This window comes from Hippoglossus stenolepis, chromosome 22 (assembly GCF_022539355.2).
Source record: "Hippoglossus stenolepis isolate QCI-W04-F060 chromosome 22, HSTE1.2, whole genome shotgun sequence".
In the NCBI taxonomy this organism is placed as follows: domain Eukaryota; kingdom Metazoa; phylum Chordata; class Actinopteri; order Pleuronectiformes; family Pleuronectidae; genus Hippoglossus; species Hippoglossus stenolepis.
Genome location: NC_061504.1, coordinates 15,838,109 through 15,856,145, shown reverse-complemented (window position 1 = coordinate 15,856,145; position 18,037 = coordinate 15,838,109). Strand labels below are relative to the sequence as shown.

General features: G+C 45.3%; 2 protein-coding genes across 3 annotated transcripts in view; one reads left to right on the top strand and one right to left on the bottom strand.

The window, feature by feature from the left end:
• Positions 1-2,059: 2,059 nt before the first annotated feature.
• On the top strand, positions 2,060-3,972 carry ascl1a (achaete-scute family bHLH transcription factor 1a). Its single transcript, XM_035147863.1, has 2 exons — positions 2,060-2,961; positions 3,069-3,972. Exon 1 carries the CDS (start codon positions 2,346-2,348, stop codon positions 2,946-2,948), a length of 603 nt encoding a protein of 200 aa, XP_035003754.1. The 5' UTR covers positions 2,060-2,345; the 3' UTR covers positions 2,949-2,961; positions 3,069-3,972.
• A 1,616-nt stretch (positions 3,973-5,588) lies between these two features.
• LOC118101997 overlaps positions 5,589-18,037 on the bottom strand; it is a 31,043-nt gene continuing 18,594 nt past the window's right edge. The window contains exons 7-12 of one of the 2 annotated variants that reach the window (XM_047338484.1): positions 12,736-12,806; positions 12,503-12,613; positions 12,287-12,384; positions 8,601-8,670; positions 7,342-7,629; positions 5,589-6,569 (exon numbers count right to left, since the gene is read on the bottom strand). In XM_047338484.1, coding sequence (XP_047194440.1) covers positions 7,378-7,629; positions 8,601-8,670; positions 12,287-12,384; positions 12,503-12,613; positions 12,736-12,806 — 602 coding nt within the window. In that variant the 3' untranslated portion in view covers positions 5,589-6,569; positions 7,342-7,377. Of the gene's footprint in view, positions 7,630-8,600; positions 8,671-12,286; positions 12,385-12,502; positions 12,614-12,735; positions 12,807-18,037 lie in introns of both variants that reach the window. The other variant, XM_035148119.2, reaches the window with a different exon arrangement.

Sequence of the window (18,037 nt, the reverse complement as noted above, 5' to 3'; positions counted from 1 at the left end):
GAGAGAGAGAGAGAGAGAGAGAGAGAGAGAGTCCTCACAAAGCGCTAATTGGACTCTGGAAGCGCACTGACAGGGCATGGATAGGTTTCAGAAAGCCTGGCGATGGGGAAGAGGTGGAGGGGGAGGCTGAATAGAACCCACGCTTCTTTTCTAAACTCTTGTTGGGCCAAAAAAGAGGGGTGGTGGTGAGAGGGAGGTGTAAGAGGGGGAGGGAAAGAAAAGAAAGTATTGTCGGTGGTGGTGGTGGTGGGGGTATAGGAGGAGGGGGCCAGGGCTGCAAACCTGATTCTGAAAGCCAGCGCAGAAAAATTGCACAGTTTATTACAATCCCCTCTTCAGGACGCGCGTGCACAAGCACACGCACACAACAATAAAGGGGGGCTATTTGCACACACATACTAACACACACGCACAAACTGACAATATATATATATATTGCACACACTCTCACCGGGAGACACAATAACGTGTAAAAACTGAAAACTTACGCACAAACTTAAAAAACTGAAAACAGGACTGATTTGTTTACTATTTGTTTGTTGATGCTTTTATCTCTGTTTAATTGCACACGCACACGACACACACACACACACAACACACCACACACACACACACACACACACACACGCAAACAGAAATTAATTGTGCACAGGGACGGAAGGACACACAAACACAGACAGAGAAGATTATCGTGCGGATAAAGAGAACTCAGTGCGTAAAATCTGAACAGAAAATGTTCTCTTCCCACCCACTGTGTTATTGCGCATCCTACCGCACACGCACACCAACACACACACACACACAGACTATATGTGTTGTACGCACGCACGGGGACACGGGGGAAAAAATGAAAAAACTACAGATCTGTCTTATCTTTGTTGCCTGATGTTCTATTTCCGTGCGTGTTTTATTGTACACGCGCACACACAGAAATGAATGGTGCACACCCACTGAAGGACACACAAACACAGAGACACAGACAACTCAACGCAAAACTGAAAAGTGGGTATCTTTTTTCACTCTCTGTGTGTTACTGCGCACACTCTTCACGCAGCCTGCCGCACACACACACTCTCACACACACACACACACACACGCACGGATGCACGCACGGAAGAGAGAGAGAGGGGTGTTACAGTTTGGTCCTGGTTTTGTTCCGCGCTCAAAGACGTGTTTTATTATTCTCCACTTTTCAAAAGCGACAATAATCGACAGAACACGGCGCGTCCACGCCACTGTAACCGCGTCGAGTGGATCAAATCCGAAACAAAGACCAACTCCACACAGCTCCTTCGGGCCCCTCCGCAGATTTGCAACCCTCCGTTCCGCCTGTGCGCGGCTGATGATCTGCTCTAATCAAAGTGGAAAATCCGGCCTCTGATGCACAATAGCGGCTCAAATGAGACGCGTCTGTAACGTTCACAGTGAAACAGTGAGACAGCAGCAATCTGCACAGATCTCCGACTAAACTCCGGGTGAGGCTGGAAACGTGGATGTTCGCTGAAAGAAGAAAAGAGGTTTTATTTCTGGTAAAGGTAAAAACACCTTTGATCTTTAGACAACTGGATGTTTATACTATCAACAGGAACTTCCACTTATTCAGATAAATGATAACAAGTCCAGTTACACGAACAGACTCAAACTGAAAGTCGTACGATGATGTTGTTGAGACGAGGAGTTTCCATCAGATGACTGTAAATACGTGACTTCAGTCACACACTCAACTTAACTTGAGACGTATATTTTCAGGACAACATAAATAAGCTCGATATATTTGGCTAAAGTTATAATTTATTTGCTGAAAGATTCTGGAATGAACTCACAAAAGCAGTTTTTCACATTTGCTCCATAAAATAATGAAACAATCAAAGAAATAGAGCGAAATAAAAGTTGCTAAACGAAATGTTGAACAGGCTTTTTTAAAAGAACGTAAAACCACATTGATTGTGGTTATGTGCACATCACGTCCTGAACTTTCTCTGCGTTGTGCTGCACCTACTGACACGAGTGATAGATAGAAAAGAAACTCACCACTGGCTGTTTGTTTAGTGCTTCAAGTGGCACGCGTCCGGCGCGCGTAACGCACCGGCACCGGCGCAGGAGCCCAAGGTGGATCCACGCGACCGGAGGGCGTGGCCAGCCCCTCATCCAGACGCATTGAAAAGCAGTGGCGTCTCTCCTCGAGGAGTCAGTGCAGCTTTGAGGAGCGCGCGAGGCAGCAGCCCAGCGGACTGCCCCATTGAAACAAGTGCGCGTCAAGCACCACGTGAACGGCACGAGCGGGACGCACCGCCTTGAGAGTTGCTGATTTCTTTATAAGTTTGTGTGCTTTTTTTATCCTGGGAATGGACTTCACGGCCAAGATGGAAATTAACATCAGCCAGCAGCAGCTCATGCCGCCCGCTTGCTACTTCTCCTCCGCGACGGCGCAGAGCATCCAGCTGAGCCCGTGCGGCAGCAGCCAGAGCAGCGGGAAGTCTGGCTCCAAGCAGCCGAAGAGGCAGCGCTCCACCTCCCCGGAGCTGCTGCGCTGCAAGCGGAGACTGAACTTCGCGGGGTTCGGCTACACTCTCCCGCAGCAGCAGCCGCACGCGGTGGCGCGGAGGAACGAGAGGGAACGGAACCGGGTGAAGCTGGTGAACAACGGCTTCGCCACCCTGAGGGAGCACGTCCCCAACGGCGCCGCCAACAAGAAGATGAGCAAAGTGGAGACGCTGCGCTCCGCGGTGGAGTATATCCGCGCCCTGCAGCAGCTGCTGGACGAGCACGACGCGGTGAGCGCCGCGTTTCAGTCCGGCGTCCTGTCGCCCAGCCTGTCGCAGGGATACTCCACAGACATGAACTCCATGGCAGGTTCCCCGGTGTCCTCCTACTCATCTGACGAGGGTTCATACGACCCCCTGAGTCCAGAGGAGCAGGAACTGCTGGACTTCGCCAACTGGTTCTGAGCATCTGTATGAGGTGAGCCCAGATGTGACGAAGTGTGAATCAGACACTGTTATGAATCAAATCCAAATCATGATCAATGCTCTGAACAGTCGTTTAACGTTTTCTCGTTCTCTCCACAGAAATATGGATCAACTCAATTTACTGTTGTCGTGCGCTTGGGATGGTCCCGGAGGAGACTGGGTGTCCTCAAGAACAAGATGCACTGTACACGCGTATCGGTCCCTGCGTCCTGAACGCCCTGTCCTCCTGTCCACCTGACTGACAGACAGACAGAAAGACAGACAGACAGACAGACGAGGCCTGAACGTCCTGAAAACTTGGGGGAAACCAGAGATCAGCGCCAAAGGATTAAAAGAAGACGGGTCTCCTGACAGCGTGGGAAACCGAGCTTCTGTGCATTTGCCCTTGACATAAAAAAACACTAAAGTGAATCCACGCTCTTCAGCAGCACATTAAAAACTTTATTTAATACGTCGCTCATCAACTATGCTAAATCCAATCACAGAACACTAACCCTTGGCAAAACTTAGCCGTTTAATTCTGAAAAATGCTTCCAAGTCGCGGATTTATTCTATAAAATTCTATATGAAACGCTTTTTTGAAATATATTAAGATATTTTTGTATGTAAGAGATTTATAGATGTTTTGTACACATCCTTTTTGTATATATTTTGTCTATATATTGCGAAGTTGCTTCTAATACCTCCTGCCTATGTAGACGTGTAGTCTATTATTCTCTGGCTCTTCTGTTCACGAGGTTTCCAGAAGGAGTTTGATACTCTGACGTTTTGTTCTAGCACCAATGTGTCTTATTTAATAGAGAAACCATGTTATTATGTCATGAACTTCACGATGATCAAAACTTATGCAGCTATTGTCCAAACAGAGCGCAATGTCCACGCGTTGTGTCTTTACACTGCCAGCTCTATACTGTCTTCACATAAAACAGATGGTGGAAAAAAACAAGTCTTATAACCATATTTTCTACACTCTAGTCCAAGAATAAAATGATTTGCTACTGAATCTCTTTTCCATGTCTTGATTTTGGGTGAATTTAAAGTGGACACTTGTTGTCTCTCTGTGTGTCTTTAGTGGGCAGGTACATGAGGGGGGGAAGGCGAGAGGGGATGATGGAGCCAGAATATAAGACATGTGTGGCGATGTAGGGACAAAGGAGAAAAAGAAGCCACACTTTTACGCACAATTACGCACATTTTACGCACGACTATTTCTTACTCCTTTCTTGAAATTCCACACCCAGTGCCTTCTTAAAGCTTTTAGCCAACTCGGAACTAAACTCTGCTCACTTGTCTGTCCCCTTTTCCTTTTCTATATGAACAATATACAAAAGAAAACAAAGTCCTGCAGGCGCAAAAAGTACATCTGGTAGAACAAGTGCTCTTTGGAACTTTAGAGACATTTCATCCTCAAACAAACAGCTAAAGTGCTTTTTTTTTAATCAATTAAAACGTCTTGTCATTGTAGTTTATAAAACATCTGGTTAAATATGATATTTTAATGTGGGTGTGAGCACAAACTGGCTGAAAGTTGGAGAAAGCACCAGATCTTCTTTTGTTGTCTCTTAATAAAACATACCGCCAATATTTATATACCATGGCTGACCTTTAAATTAGCTGGAGGGAATGTCAGTGGCATGATCACACTGAAGTTATCAGCAGTACATTACTGGGCAGGTTCTTTTGTTGGAGAAAAACTGAGTTTGACAGGTATACGGCGGAGGCTGCCACCGGACGCGTGTCTGGTTAAATGAGTGAATGGGTTTTGTGTGGTGGTCGAGTGGAGACACGGAGCTGAACTGGCTGATGGCGTGTGCCTCCTGACAGCAGCATGCCGCCGAACACACAGCAATCAGCACCTGGGAAACGAGAAGAAAATCTCCCTGTGTGGCTCCAGTTTGGATTCTGTGGCTTGTTTCTTCCCACTTTTACCGTAAATTGTGATTCTGACAAATAAGAAAAAATATTTGATCCGCGAAGAGAAACAATCCGTAAAACCTCTTGTTGCGTTGAGGGATTCATTGTACGAGCTGTGCGTGCGCCTCATCAGTTGTTCTCAATGGAGGGTTCACGGGCCACCAGGGGGCCCTGGGTGGGGGGAGCACGGTCTGACAGCTCTGCAGCTCCACTGTGAGTTACAGGAGCAGCAAAACTCAAGTAACTAACCTATTGCACATTTGGAATTATTATTATTTAATAGATTCATAATTATTGTCTCCTCAGACATATGATATAGGAGCAGAAATAAAAGTGTTGGTTAAAATGTCTTGTTGAGTTTAAGAAAATTAACTTGTTAACCAAAGCTTGCTTAATTTAGAAGGATGTTAAAATTAAAACTCATTATTATAACTGTGTGGGAGTAAAAATGTAACTCAATGTATTAAAATAAACAAATATCAATGTAAACACTGACAAAAAGGTCCAACCTGCATAATTAAAAGCTGCTACTGCTCCCACACTGACTCACAGACCTTTTCATACACAAACTAAAACTCTTAAAGTTAAACTAAAAGCTGCTAAAACAAAACTGCCACCTGCTTCGGTTAACTGGGGCCTAAAGTAACATTTTATTCATGATTAACTCAAAAAAACACACACAAAAAAAACAATACTCTGCAAATCTGAGATTCAAATCAGCATATTTTATTTATCCAGTTATTTCCGACCAGAACAACATGTGTCAGCAGTATCGTAAATAATCTGAGATGATGTGAAGTTCCAAAGTTAACAAATGGTGTCACATTAAAGTCAATAATAGAGAGAAAATGTAAAAATACAGGCAGAAAATTAAGAAAACATCCAAGTACACACCCACAAACGTGACTGACATTATACAGTTAAACACAAACTAGGTCCATGTTCCAGCAGAGAGACAGAATCGGCTCGTTGTCTGTTTATTTCCACCTTTTGCAAACATCACAACCAAGACAGCCTCGTCAGGTTCTCGTTTGAATTACATGGCTCTGACATTTGTAAAGGTCACCGTAAGATAAGGATGACGTGACAGCTGAGGAAGATGAACACTGCAGGTTTAACACCAACCTCGAGAATCACAGTTTCCTTTCGTACATTTGGACTCTACATGAAGACATATGCTGCTCAGAGGACGTCCCTGATCTCACAGTCCTGGTTCGCTGCCTGTCAGTGTCCATTATGTTTCCCTATGTGCTCTGTCCAGTGCGTGGAACCACAGGCGAGCAGGGCCACGTCTAATTGGCAAAGCTGGGGCAAAACAACGGCTAAAACTTTATTCGTGGAATATCTTATTGAATATCGTTCATCAGCGGTGATTAGACTGGAAGGAGGAGGACAGAAACGTCTCTGCTTTCTCATTCTGCCAGAATAATGGATCTTCAGTAAAGTCTCTGCACAGTGAACAGTCGTGGCAGTGGAGGAACATCCACAGCTGCAGAACATTTCAGGACCATAGACAGCACTTCACTTCACAGCTCTACCACATGTTCCACGTCTCCAGGAGCTACAGCAGAATCCATGTTACATGGCCTTTTCCTCATAGAACTAGAAGTAGTGTAATACTCCCAGAGAAGATCTCATTACTGTCCTGGTCCGGGTCAAACCTTGGTGTGTTCATGTGCTTTGACGCTGTAAATGAAATGTGTTGTATTTATGTGTTGAGACTTGAATCAACACCTTAACACCTCTTTCTAATATTTGCACGATAATGAAGAGCAAAGAAAAAGAACAAAGTGCGACAGGCAGATGGATCATTTAAAACTTTAAACACGTTAATCATAAAAATGTCTGTATTGTCTAAAAAGAGGCCGACGGAAGTAACATTTGACTCGTTCACATTAAAAGCATCTCTTCAGAGCTGATTGTAAAATTGTGTTTATTGCTTTATGAGTGCTGACTTCAGAAATTCGTCAACTCCAACATTTCCGCCGACTTTCTAAGTTGTTGTTTACGTGACTGTTCCCTGTCAGGACTGGTCAATGGAAGGGACATGGAAGTACATGGGAAATAAGCCCCGAGAACACATGAACACACACCAGGTTCGTCTCCGTGCCGCCTCCTCTCTCCAAACTCATTCTAACGTGTGATGTCAGGCAGAACCTGTATTTTACATTAACATGATTTGATTGGCTGACACCTGCAGCTGCCGCTTGAAAAGTTGAACTCTGCTCGTCTTCTGCTGCACAAAGCGCGAGCGAAGAACAGTAAAGGAACGTCAATATGGCTCCGGCTCTCAAAGTGAATGAGCAGTGTTTCCATCAGAGCCTCTGTATGTGTGAGTTCTCCGTAAACACACTGTAAAAGCTGGTGTGACTCTGAATCTAACTCTCGTCTGTTTCCTGTGCACCGTCGTTTCTATACGAGCCGTCAGCAGTGTGTGTGATGGAGGTGGTGCTGATACCTGAGCCTCGCGGGGCAGACTGAGCCATGCCTGGGGTCAGAGGTGGCTGGAGTCGTCCAGAGGGTTGGAGATGACCGAGTTGTGAATGAGCATGAAGAGCGGCAGGTAGGCCAGAAAGTCCAGCAGGTCCAGAGGCGGAAAGTGTTGCAGCTGCAGCGTGATGGCCGGCTCCTGCTCGAGATGGATGCCGCCGGCCTTCAGCTCCAGAAGCAGCTGCTCTGCGCTGATGAATCCCTGCTGAGCTCCGTCGTCTCCTCGCGGCTCCTCCAGGAGGAAGAGGAACAGCCGCTGCTCCGGTCATCATCATAATAGAGAAGAAATAAATTCAAAAAATGAGAAAACTGGCTTTGGACTTGAGTTGTGTGGGTGTGTGGGTGTGCGCTCATGTGAGTATGGCTGTGTTTTTGTGTGTTTGCTCTTCAGGGTAGCCTCAGATTACCACGGCCTGTTTCTAGTCTTGTTTGAGTGCACCTGTTTGCACCGTTAATGCAGTCAAGGTAATAATTGTTGGGGGAGGAGGGCGGCGGCGGGGGCGGCGGTGGAAATAATCCCTCTGGCAATTAGCCCATTCCCCCTGCCAACCTCTCCAGTTAACAACCCTATCCCTAACAGCTCTATAATTACACAGCCTCCTCTACCTGGCCAGCGGCTCAGTTTCCACACCCATGGCCACAGGCTTTCATGTTCCTCCTGCCTTTCAGAGGCTCACCACTTCCTCGTATGAATGAGGGCCGGGCCTGCCTGTGAGCGACCAGCTGGCCGGCCAGTCCCGGTCCAGCTCAGATGAGCCGTGTGTCTCGGGCTGATTACAGGGCTGGGCGGAGTGGACGGCATGTTCACTGCTGGGCACTTTAATGAGATTAGGGCCGGGCTAATCTATGAAAAGGGAAAAGCACCCCTCTCTTCTTCTTCTCTCTGGCTTGCTTTCCTCATTTCTATGCATGAGGGCCGAGTGCCTCTCCTTTTAAAAAAAAAAAGCTAGCTTTACAAAGACATGCTTTGGAATTGCTCTTCAAAGTGTTTACCAGTATTTATTTCATTATAATTATACCCACAGAGCCATGAAAGAGAGGCAGAGGTGGTGTTAGTGGCATGAAAGTGACTGATGTGAAAGTTAATCTGACGTTGCCTGGAAGTAATCAAATGCACCATGTGAAAACGAATTCAGTATAGACATGTGGTGTCGAGGTTTTCATTGCAAAATGCAGCTGAAGCCGACCGACGTTTAGAAGAGTTTGAGAAACATGACTCGACGTTACCTTCGCTTTGAAGAGCCTCACTTCAAGAGAGCGAAAGTCCATACTGCCGATGAGCGACCGCATAAACTCACTGTGAGAAAACAGGGAAATCACAAGTAAGAGAACGTGAGTCGTAAAAGACGTAATCCACCAGATTTAGTTTTGTGTTTTCATTGAGTTGAGAAGAGATAAATCCAGAATAGTTCAATTCAGGACAGCACAGGTCAAATCCTCTGCAGCCGAGCAGCTTCTTTCATTAGATCTCTCCTCAACAGTGTGGTTAAAAATACTGTTCATTTTCTAACTAGTTATATATTATTAGTTTTGATAATCAGCCATAATATTGTAACTCACCACAAGCTATGAGATTGTGAAACGATGCTAATTGCTCCTGTAGAAACCACAAGTCGGTGAAATCAACTGTTACCATGAAAACCATGTTGCCTACGATCAGATGGTTCAGCTTTAAGTTACCAAACCATTGGACAGGGATCATCCTCGATGGTTTATGTGATGTGTAGTTCCTTCACTCTTATAATAATTATGTTCACAGTCTTGCAACTTTTTTCTGTTTTAAAATATTTATTTTGCTCCGAATCAAAAGTTTTATGGTCACGATTCATCTCGTCGCTGGTCGACCTGGTTCAAGGCTTCAAACTCTTATTTAAACGTCAATGGAGGAAATGAATGAGAATTTTACTTCCGGAACCAGAACCGTTGCGTTCTCGTGTCTTTCAAACTTGTCGTGGAACTCAGTGACTGATGAAATGATCTTTAAATATCAAGTCAGACGAGCGAACCCTTAACACGGCTTTGTCCATCGGGGGGGTTGTTGTAAATCTAAATAAAAAATAACCAATTTCATTCATCAGTCTAGACTCTGTCCAAACACAGGAGGGTCGGCGTGAACTTTGGCTGCAGTTGTTGGCAGCGTTGGAACAATCTGGTGGTCGTGGCGGGTGATTTTTGGCGGGTCTGTGCCGTGCGATGTTGTGTGTTTGCGGCGATGTGATGGTAAAGTGTTCTGAGCCCATTGTGGTTGCTCACCGTGGCCTGGCTGCCAAACAATGCGTGGGTACACGGGGACATCCCGCCATAGTAACGGATAAAACTGCTCTGGTTTTGGGACAGTGGGTGTGGGGCTGGGTGGGGGTGTGAGTGAGTGTGCGGGGGTGAGCAGGGTGAGAGGGGTGAGAGGGGTGAGAGGGGTGAGAGGGGCTTCGTGCCGAGGTTTAGGGAGGGCAACAAGCAACCGGAGCACACTCTGGTGCAATGTGACCACTTGCAAACAAAATCTAGGTCCACTCAGATAATTAGAGGGAGAGTCGACCGATTGTGTTGGGACAGACCTCTCCTGTCCAGCGTGTGGCACAGCGACAGTCGTCCCTTCCCTAACGAGCGCCCGGTGTTAATGAGCCCCTCCTCGCCGAGCGCTCAATGGCCTGTTAGAGCGAAGAATGGCCAAGCGCTAGGCCATCGAGTGCAGTGCATGCTTGAGTGCTCGCAGCGCTGTGATTGGCCCTCGTCTGCCAACCACCGTGCAGGCTGGGGCTTGATGGGGATGAAGCGAGACAGGGCAGCTAATGATCATTAATTGCACTTGGTTTGCAGTAAAAGAGTCCAAACGCTGTCGCGCTAAGGACACTGGCGTGATAATGGCTAGCGTAAACGAGGGGCTAGGGGACCAGTGATGGACTGCCGGGAGGATAATAGCAGCATAACCCATTTTCTTTTGTCGGCCCTGCACCGGCACCCCGCTGCCACCACCACAGCAGACTTCTCACTTACGTAATGCCCAACATTTTGGCGGTCTGCTCAGCGGGGGGGCTGGTATACAGTGAGGCAGGGGGCGCAAACACACTCTGACCTAGTTTGATTTGACGGAATTGAGAGTTGTTTTGGGGATATTTTTGAGCGGGTAAAAGGAAACTGTGGAGGAGGAGGAGGGACTTGCTTTGTCAGACAGTTTACGCGGCGGGTAGCGTGTCCAGGTTACGTCCGTCTCACGTTCCCCTTTGCACGCCGACTCAGCCCAGTGAACCTTCCAGGGACACGCGGACACACGCGGTAACCCTCAGCGCTCCGCGTGCACGCTCACAAATCCAACAGTCAGGGCCGAGAGTGACAGTAGCAGTGTCTGGGAATCCTGCGTGGCGATGCACTTCTTGGCAGGTCATGTGACTCGCCCTGAGGGAATGTGGCGCTGTGTGAGGTGGACTTGTCGGGGGAGCACAATGCTGCAGGGACAGATGGGCTGAGTCATGGGCCGAAACAGCACAGGGGCCGAGAGGCAGAGAGATGAGAGGGACGTAGAAAAGAAAAGTGAGAAGGGGGAAGAGTGCGACACACTGCAAGAAAAAAAAAATATATATAAATAAATATATATAAGTGTGGGCTGCACCTTCTCAGATTTCAAAGCCTTCAGTGATCAGATTGGCTGATTGTGTAACTACTGTTGCAGCTCGTTTTTAATCTGGGATTAGAGACAACAGGATTAACTGAAACAGGTAAGAGGATCAGTTTAGTCCAGTTGGGATGAGATGACAGAAGGATGCTTTTGTTTTCTCCTTGTTTAGGAGGCAGCTTTATGAACGCTGATCTGCTCTCTCCTTATTATTTAAATTGGAAAAAGGAGTTCTGTGAAAAGAGGTTTAATATGGACATTCATTATCATTACTATAATTGCCTCTATACAGAGCAGACACCCTGGTCGTTCTGTGCCAGCGAGGCCGCCGGTCCACAGGCCTCCTCTAACACACGGCACAAAGGGCTGGCCGTAAATCAGAGGACCCGTGACCCTGGCCCTGTCCTCGCTGAGAGGGAGCTCTCACTGCGGGGCGAGGGCTTTGGGAGCAGGCCTTGACCCTCTGGGACCTCCGGAGTAGGCTTGGCTCCACACACTCCTGCCTGCAGGAAGCTATAAACCCCAGGGCAGAAAAAAAAAGCGCTGTGTGTGGGAATCTGCAGCATATGGGGTTTAATAATGTAGAGACACAAGATCGCGGAGGCCGAGTTCAAGTCGGAGTGATGGTTTTCAGGGTTCAATCAAGGGCTGCGGCGGAATTATTTTCATTATCCACTGATCTTTTTGTCCAAAATTCTGAGAAATTCTTGTTGTAATTCCCCATCGTCCAAAATAACATCTTCAAATGTCCACAACTAATCATAATCAGTTTACAATCATGAAAAACATCACATCCTCACATGTGAGAATCTGGAACCGGCATATTTATGATGTTCTTTGCTTAAGAAACCACTTCAGTGATTTTTCCACTATCAAAATGTTTGCGTATTCACATTTTATCGATTGGCTAATTAATTAAATGACTGTTATTGCAGCTCTGGGCCTCACAAACAATATTTCAAAGCAAAAACCTGTATAAATCCAGGGGACTAAAACCAATTATATTCAATTTAATGTTAATTAGCAAATCCTTTCATGTGAGAAGCTGAAACCAGAGAAGGTTTTGCTCATTAAATGACTGAAAAGATGTCGATTATCAACTCAACTCCTAACTTTGACCTCTGAAGTCACATGAAGTCTTTGAAGACGCGAGGAGATGAGGATCAAACGGCGTCCCACACACCACGACAAAATCGCTGGAACAAACTTGCGCACACACTCTTGTGCTTATTTATGGGAGGTCAGCGACTCCTCCTACAGCGGCGTTGAGGAGGGAGGAGCGTGTCTGCTGATGGTCACTTACTCCATGGTGGCTATTTTCTGCGCCAGGCTCGCAATGACGGAAAAGAGCCTCAGGTCCACGAGCCCATCTGTCATTCTGAAGTCCACCATCTCCAGGATCTAAAGACGGTTGACAATCAACACTGTGACTGTGGCGTACGTGGGAATATGTGTACATTTGTACGTGTGTGTGTGTCTTTGTACGAGTGTGTGTGTATTTGTACGTGTGTGTGCTGACCCTGCAGACGTAGATCTCTTCTTCGTCCGACAGCAACTCTGAAGGGATGACGTGTTTAAGAGCAAGTAGAGCCTGAAGGGAGGAGATGTAGCCGTCACCGTCACCGTCCTCCTGCAAAGAAACACCACCGACATCTTCATCATCATCACCATCATCATCATCATGTAGATTATCGGAGCCCCAACTTTTGGGCTATATTCACACATAGAGGGTTTAAATCCACTTTCACTTACTTCATCAAAAGCTCTTCTGTAGTCTTCCAGTTTCTCCTGACTGAAGATACAATACTTTGCCAAGAAGTCGACTGGAAAGAGAATAGAGAGGAGAGAACCTGAATTCACAATAACAACATTTACATGTCACATCATGTCAGACAGTGATTTCATTGAGCAACATTAAGCCGCTCTATTTGCAGAGTAGAACAATATTTCTCGTCTTTAGGGTCACAGCGGGGTGGGGGTGGGGGGGGTGAGCAGGACAAGCAGTTTACAAGGCGTCCACTTGGCCTTGATGTTGGGGGAGTTATAGTGACACTTGGCTGCTGTATTTTACTGTGAGGGAACTTCTCAAATAGTGAAACAGGACAAGCACTGACTCTGACGTCTATTTGGAGCTGAAACAATTAATCTAAACATCGATCAACAAATAAATTTATCAACAATAATTGTTTGAGTCATTTTTTGCAGCAAAGATACCGAAGATTATTTGATTCCTGCCTTTGAAACAACAGGATTTACTGATTTTTATGTGTAAGAAAACTGAATTTAGAAAGTTAGTCAGAACATCTTAAGATGCCTCCTCGTTGTTCCATTGTTTTTTTAAATATTCCAAACATTTACTTGTTATTGCGGAAAAAGCCACAGAAAGTAAAGATGTTCATTATTTCTCATATTTAAAACTCCTTTAAAATAAAAACACTTAAACTGATGCTCACAATAAGAAACAGTTGATCATTTCTTTGACTTTGACGGTAATAATAGGAAAAGTTTCACAATATAAAAGTGACGATCACATGAGGGGCTCAAACTGATGTGAACCACACCCATGAATATTTCAGTAAGCAAATCTGGGAGGCAGAGAGACTAAGAGGAAAAGGGGGGTAGAAAACCGGGGCTTTTAAGCTGCTGCCACTTCAATTTAGGAGATGAGAATGAGTCTACGGAATAATGGATCTATTCATTGGTGTGGAGAAGAAAGAGGAGCAACAGAGTTGATATCGGTCTGGATTTAAACCCCTGGACCTCTGGGGTTTCTCCGCAGTAGCAGGGGGCCTGTTTGAATCTGCCATTTATCAGCTTAGGCCTAATCAAAACCAGGCCTTCCGCAGCCTCGGCCTTTCACATGCAAAACGCGACATTCGTATCTAGTCAACTTGACTTGTTAAAGCTTGATTGATCAAAAAAATAAACCCCCGTCGGGCCGGCTTCACGCATCTGTTTGCAAATATCTGCGAGGAGGAGAAGCTGCAGGACGAGGAGCCGGAGTCCCACACGCAGCCGCCGCTCGGGGTTTAAAGTTCTTCGCTCTTCAAAAGAGACACACACACACACACACACACACACACACACACACACACACACACACCGTTCACACAGTGCACCGGTCAATCTGTTGAGAGTGAAACGGCAGCTTGGGCCGAGCTTCAGGGACCATCTGGAGGAGAATTAGCTGTTTGACCTGCGCTGACTTCAGCCAGAAACACTGATGCAACTATTTTTAAATGTCTCACGGTGGATTCGCTGATGAGAACCACACAGGTGTTATCTGTGGGGACGTTTCAAATCCATCAGGAGCGCATGAGACTTTTACTTTACCTCAGCTGTGGGTTAAGATTACACAGATGTAATAAAGTGATTCATGTTAGCGACCAGTAGAAAACATCTGTACATAAAAATAACTCTAACACTGGGTCAAACCAAGTGCTTGGTGTATTTGTGTCAATTGCAGATGCTGCAGATGTTACATAATAAGTATAAATTGAAATATTACATGATTCTTACTTATAATGAGCAGATACGTGAATACTTTGACTGTGGTAATTAATGTAAATGTAGCATTAAAGTATTTTGGTACAACTTCACCTGGATTATCTTCAACCAGTGTTAGAATGCAACTAAGTACATTTACTCAAATACTGTAACTATTGACAAGTAATTACAATTCTGAGGTACTTTGAAGTACTCCCCTACATTTCATGTAGTATTTTACTTTTTACCAGTTACAGCTGTTAGGAGAACACATGCAGTCACATACAGTTCTACATGTTGTACAAGTTTGTTTTATATATTTTTGCTAATTTCCCAGGGATTGATTTACAGATTTAGATGTAAACAATCATATTTAGAGGACGGATATCTATGAGTGTGTGTGGTGCAGCTTGATTTAATGCACTCTGACAATAATACGAATAACTGTCGTAAAAAAAGAAGGTGAAATGATTCGTTTGAGGATAAAAAATCGTTTTAAAAACACTTTCATAATGTTTCATATATTGGAAACCCAGTGAGGTTAAGTCATTGGGAGAAGCTGTGCAGAGAAAATGCTGCTCAGTGAATCAGAGATGAGGAGGGGGGGGGTTCAACCTCAACATCAGCCCTGAGCATCGCCTTATTTCTTCTTATCCTCTGCTGCAGAGTACAACACACACACACACACACAGACACACACACAGTGCAGTGGTGCTGGAGGGGGTCAGGGGGTCCCTGGCTGAGAGGAGCTCCGTCAGGGAATCAGACGGACAAAAGGTGCAGTGGAGTGAGAGATTGAGGGAGGAAGCAGGGGCGGGTGGAGGAGCGGGACAAAGCCGAGGCAGTAAAGCCTCCTGCCTGATAGCCTTATCTGATTCCACTCCAGCGCTTGATGGCTTTTTTTCTCCAGCCTGCCTTTAAAGCGCACAGGTTGTGCTTTTGGTGTGAAGCCTAGCAGAAAATGTTAATCAACAGAGGGACTGTGTGGAGAAAGGCGAGAGAAAGGGGAGAGTCACTCTGTTCAGGCCGTAATCTGTAATGAGACCGAGGCGATTCAGTTGCAATTGAGAGAGGAAGAATGGGGCCATGATGATGATGATGAGCAGGGAGGTTCACTCTTTCACCGGGTTTGTTTTTCTGTTTTGTTCCTTTTCTCTGGCGGAGTCACCGCTCGCGCACCGGCCCGCAGGCGGCAAACAGCCGCGGGTCACAACTCATTTAACACACACTTGGACGTCAATTTCCATGTCTGCAGCTGACAGATGAAAAACACAGCTGACTGCTCGTCTGACAACTATTGGAACTCATCTGTGTATGATTTATTTCCCTCTGCAGCTCGCGGGGCTGCGTCTCAGACCCCAGTGCTTTTTGCTGTCGACTATAATGTGAACCTTTTGTTCATTTAATCTAATTTAATTTAAACATAACTTGTTCAATTTCGATTTTAGAATCATCAAAACACAAAATTCAGATTCTGTAAAATTCAAGTTTTTTATGTGTTTCTCAAAACAAGGTGTCAAAACATTATCTTGGTGTAGAAACCCAGGTGTGGTATCTGCAGTACTATGTTCCATCCACACCCACTGCTACATAGAGTACAGTGTGAAGTTCCTCTGGTGGAGATGCTTGAAGTTCTCAAAGTTTCATATTTGAGAAGTTTGGCTTCTTTTGAATCAAAAAGTTTTACAGAAAATCTTATGGATCAACGCTGACACTCGTGCATAGAAGTAAAAAACGTTTGTTCCCAAAAAACTCAGATATTTGACTTCTTATTTTGTCAAAATTCCTATTTTCTGCCATAACAGTGTCTTCAACAGTCGTTTTCTCAGTGGGCCTTGATTTAAAATGACAATATTGGTTCTAATTATTTTCATCATTATCATTATCACGTTATTTGATTCATCCAAAATCTGACATATTCCGCAGTATCACTTAACTTCCAACATCCACACAGAAACTTCACCACCTCAGGACTCAGCTTCTACTGAGGCTCAGCTGTGAAAGGTTCGGATTCTTTTTTAATACAAAAGTTTTCGTATAAAGTACAAATCTAAATGTAAAATTGCTTATATTCCTTTGTTATCTGCACTGAAACTCAGCAAATGTTTTTATTTATTATTGAAAATGTTTAAATCACATCCAGCCCAATTTACCAGTTTGGTTCCTTAACTTTACTAATAAACAACAATTACACATAAAACACCTCTATAACTTCCTGCATTGTCAGCACACACACACACACACACACACACACACACACACACACAAAGAGGGGTCTATTGTATTTTTTTACGTGTTTGTTTCTCTCTTTCCCGCTTAATCCCAGACTTTTGTTTTCTGCTCATCATCGGCACTATTAAAAATGTCCCATAATTCCCTTTAACAAAGGTCACATTCAGCCGCCGAGAGTAGGTGACCCCCTTTTCAGAAGCAGGGGAATGTCAGAGTGCAACGTGTCCCACATATACCGCAGAAAAATACGTGATTAAGAGCACGAATGTAGAGCAGACACACACACACACACACACACACACACACACACAAGGATAAACAGAGTCTGAACCCAACTCTAACTGCCGAATCCCTTAACCTGCATGGAGTCTGTGAGAAATAGGTTCATGGGATGTTTTGGATTTAAGCTATTGAATATGAAACTGCTTGGACGCAATTAGACAAAGCTGTAAAATATGGCGAGTGGGAGCTGTGAGATAAGGAGGCGTGAGGCCCGAGCGTGTCGTTTCACAACGGTGCAGAAGGAGGTGTCGCCGCTCGCTTTGTGAAGGCTCCATATCAAGAGGTGAAGATGGGAATCTGATCAGATAACAGTGGGACCTGCAGGAGGTGCAGAGGAAGGAGACCGGTTCCCCCGATTGATAAATGAGTCACACGTGCACACGAGGAGCAAACTATACGTGTGGTTTGGGCTACGGCAGCTTCTACCTGTGTTTGGATGGAAATCATGAAAAGTATAATGCAGTTACTTCTTCAGGTAAAAGCTCGGAAGCCGATGAGGAACTTGCTGTTTGAGTGGGTTGGAGTTATTTATGAAAAAACAAACACTGAGGTTTTACAGTATGAATGATATTCAGAGAGTTGCACCAGCGCAGTAAAAGTGCAGGATTGAGGAAGCAGTTGAAATCTGTTGTGGAACTACTGTTAACAACTACTTTCAATGAAAGGTCACATACGTATTAGGTAATTGTTTCATATGGGGTTAGGGTTAGGTCAGTCCCAATCTGACAGTAGCAGAATGCAAATATATTTGCATTCTGCTACTGTCAGATTGGCTCCAAATGGCATCACCAGTGCCGGATGGCAGCACCTGCATGTGTCCGGGATGTTTTGGCTTCATTTTTTATGGTTCTGCGGTTCTTTCCGAATCATTTTGACTATTTTTCACATTTATAGTTACTGCCTCTGTTGTTGTGTAACAGCCAAAAGGGTCGAGCTCTGCAGCGTGTGCCGGGCGCCACAACAGAAAGGAGGTTGACAGCATTTGGCAGCATTCTCCTGCAGGCGCTGTTGTCGCTCCATGAAAACACGACTCCTCCCCGTCAATTTCTCCTAA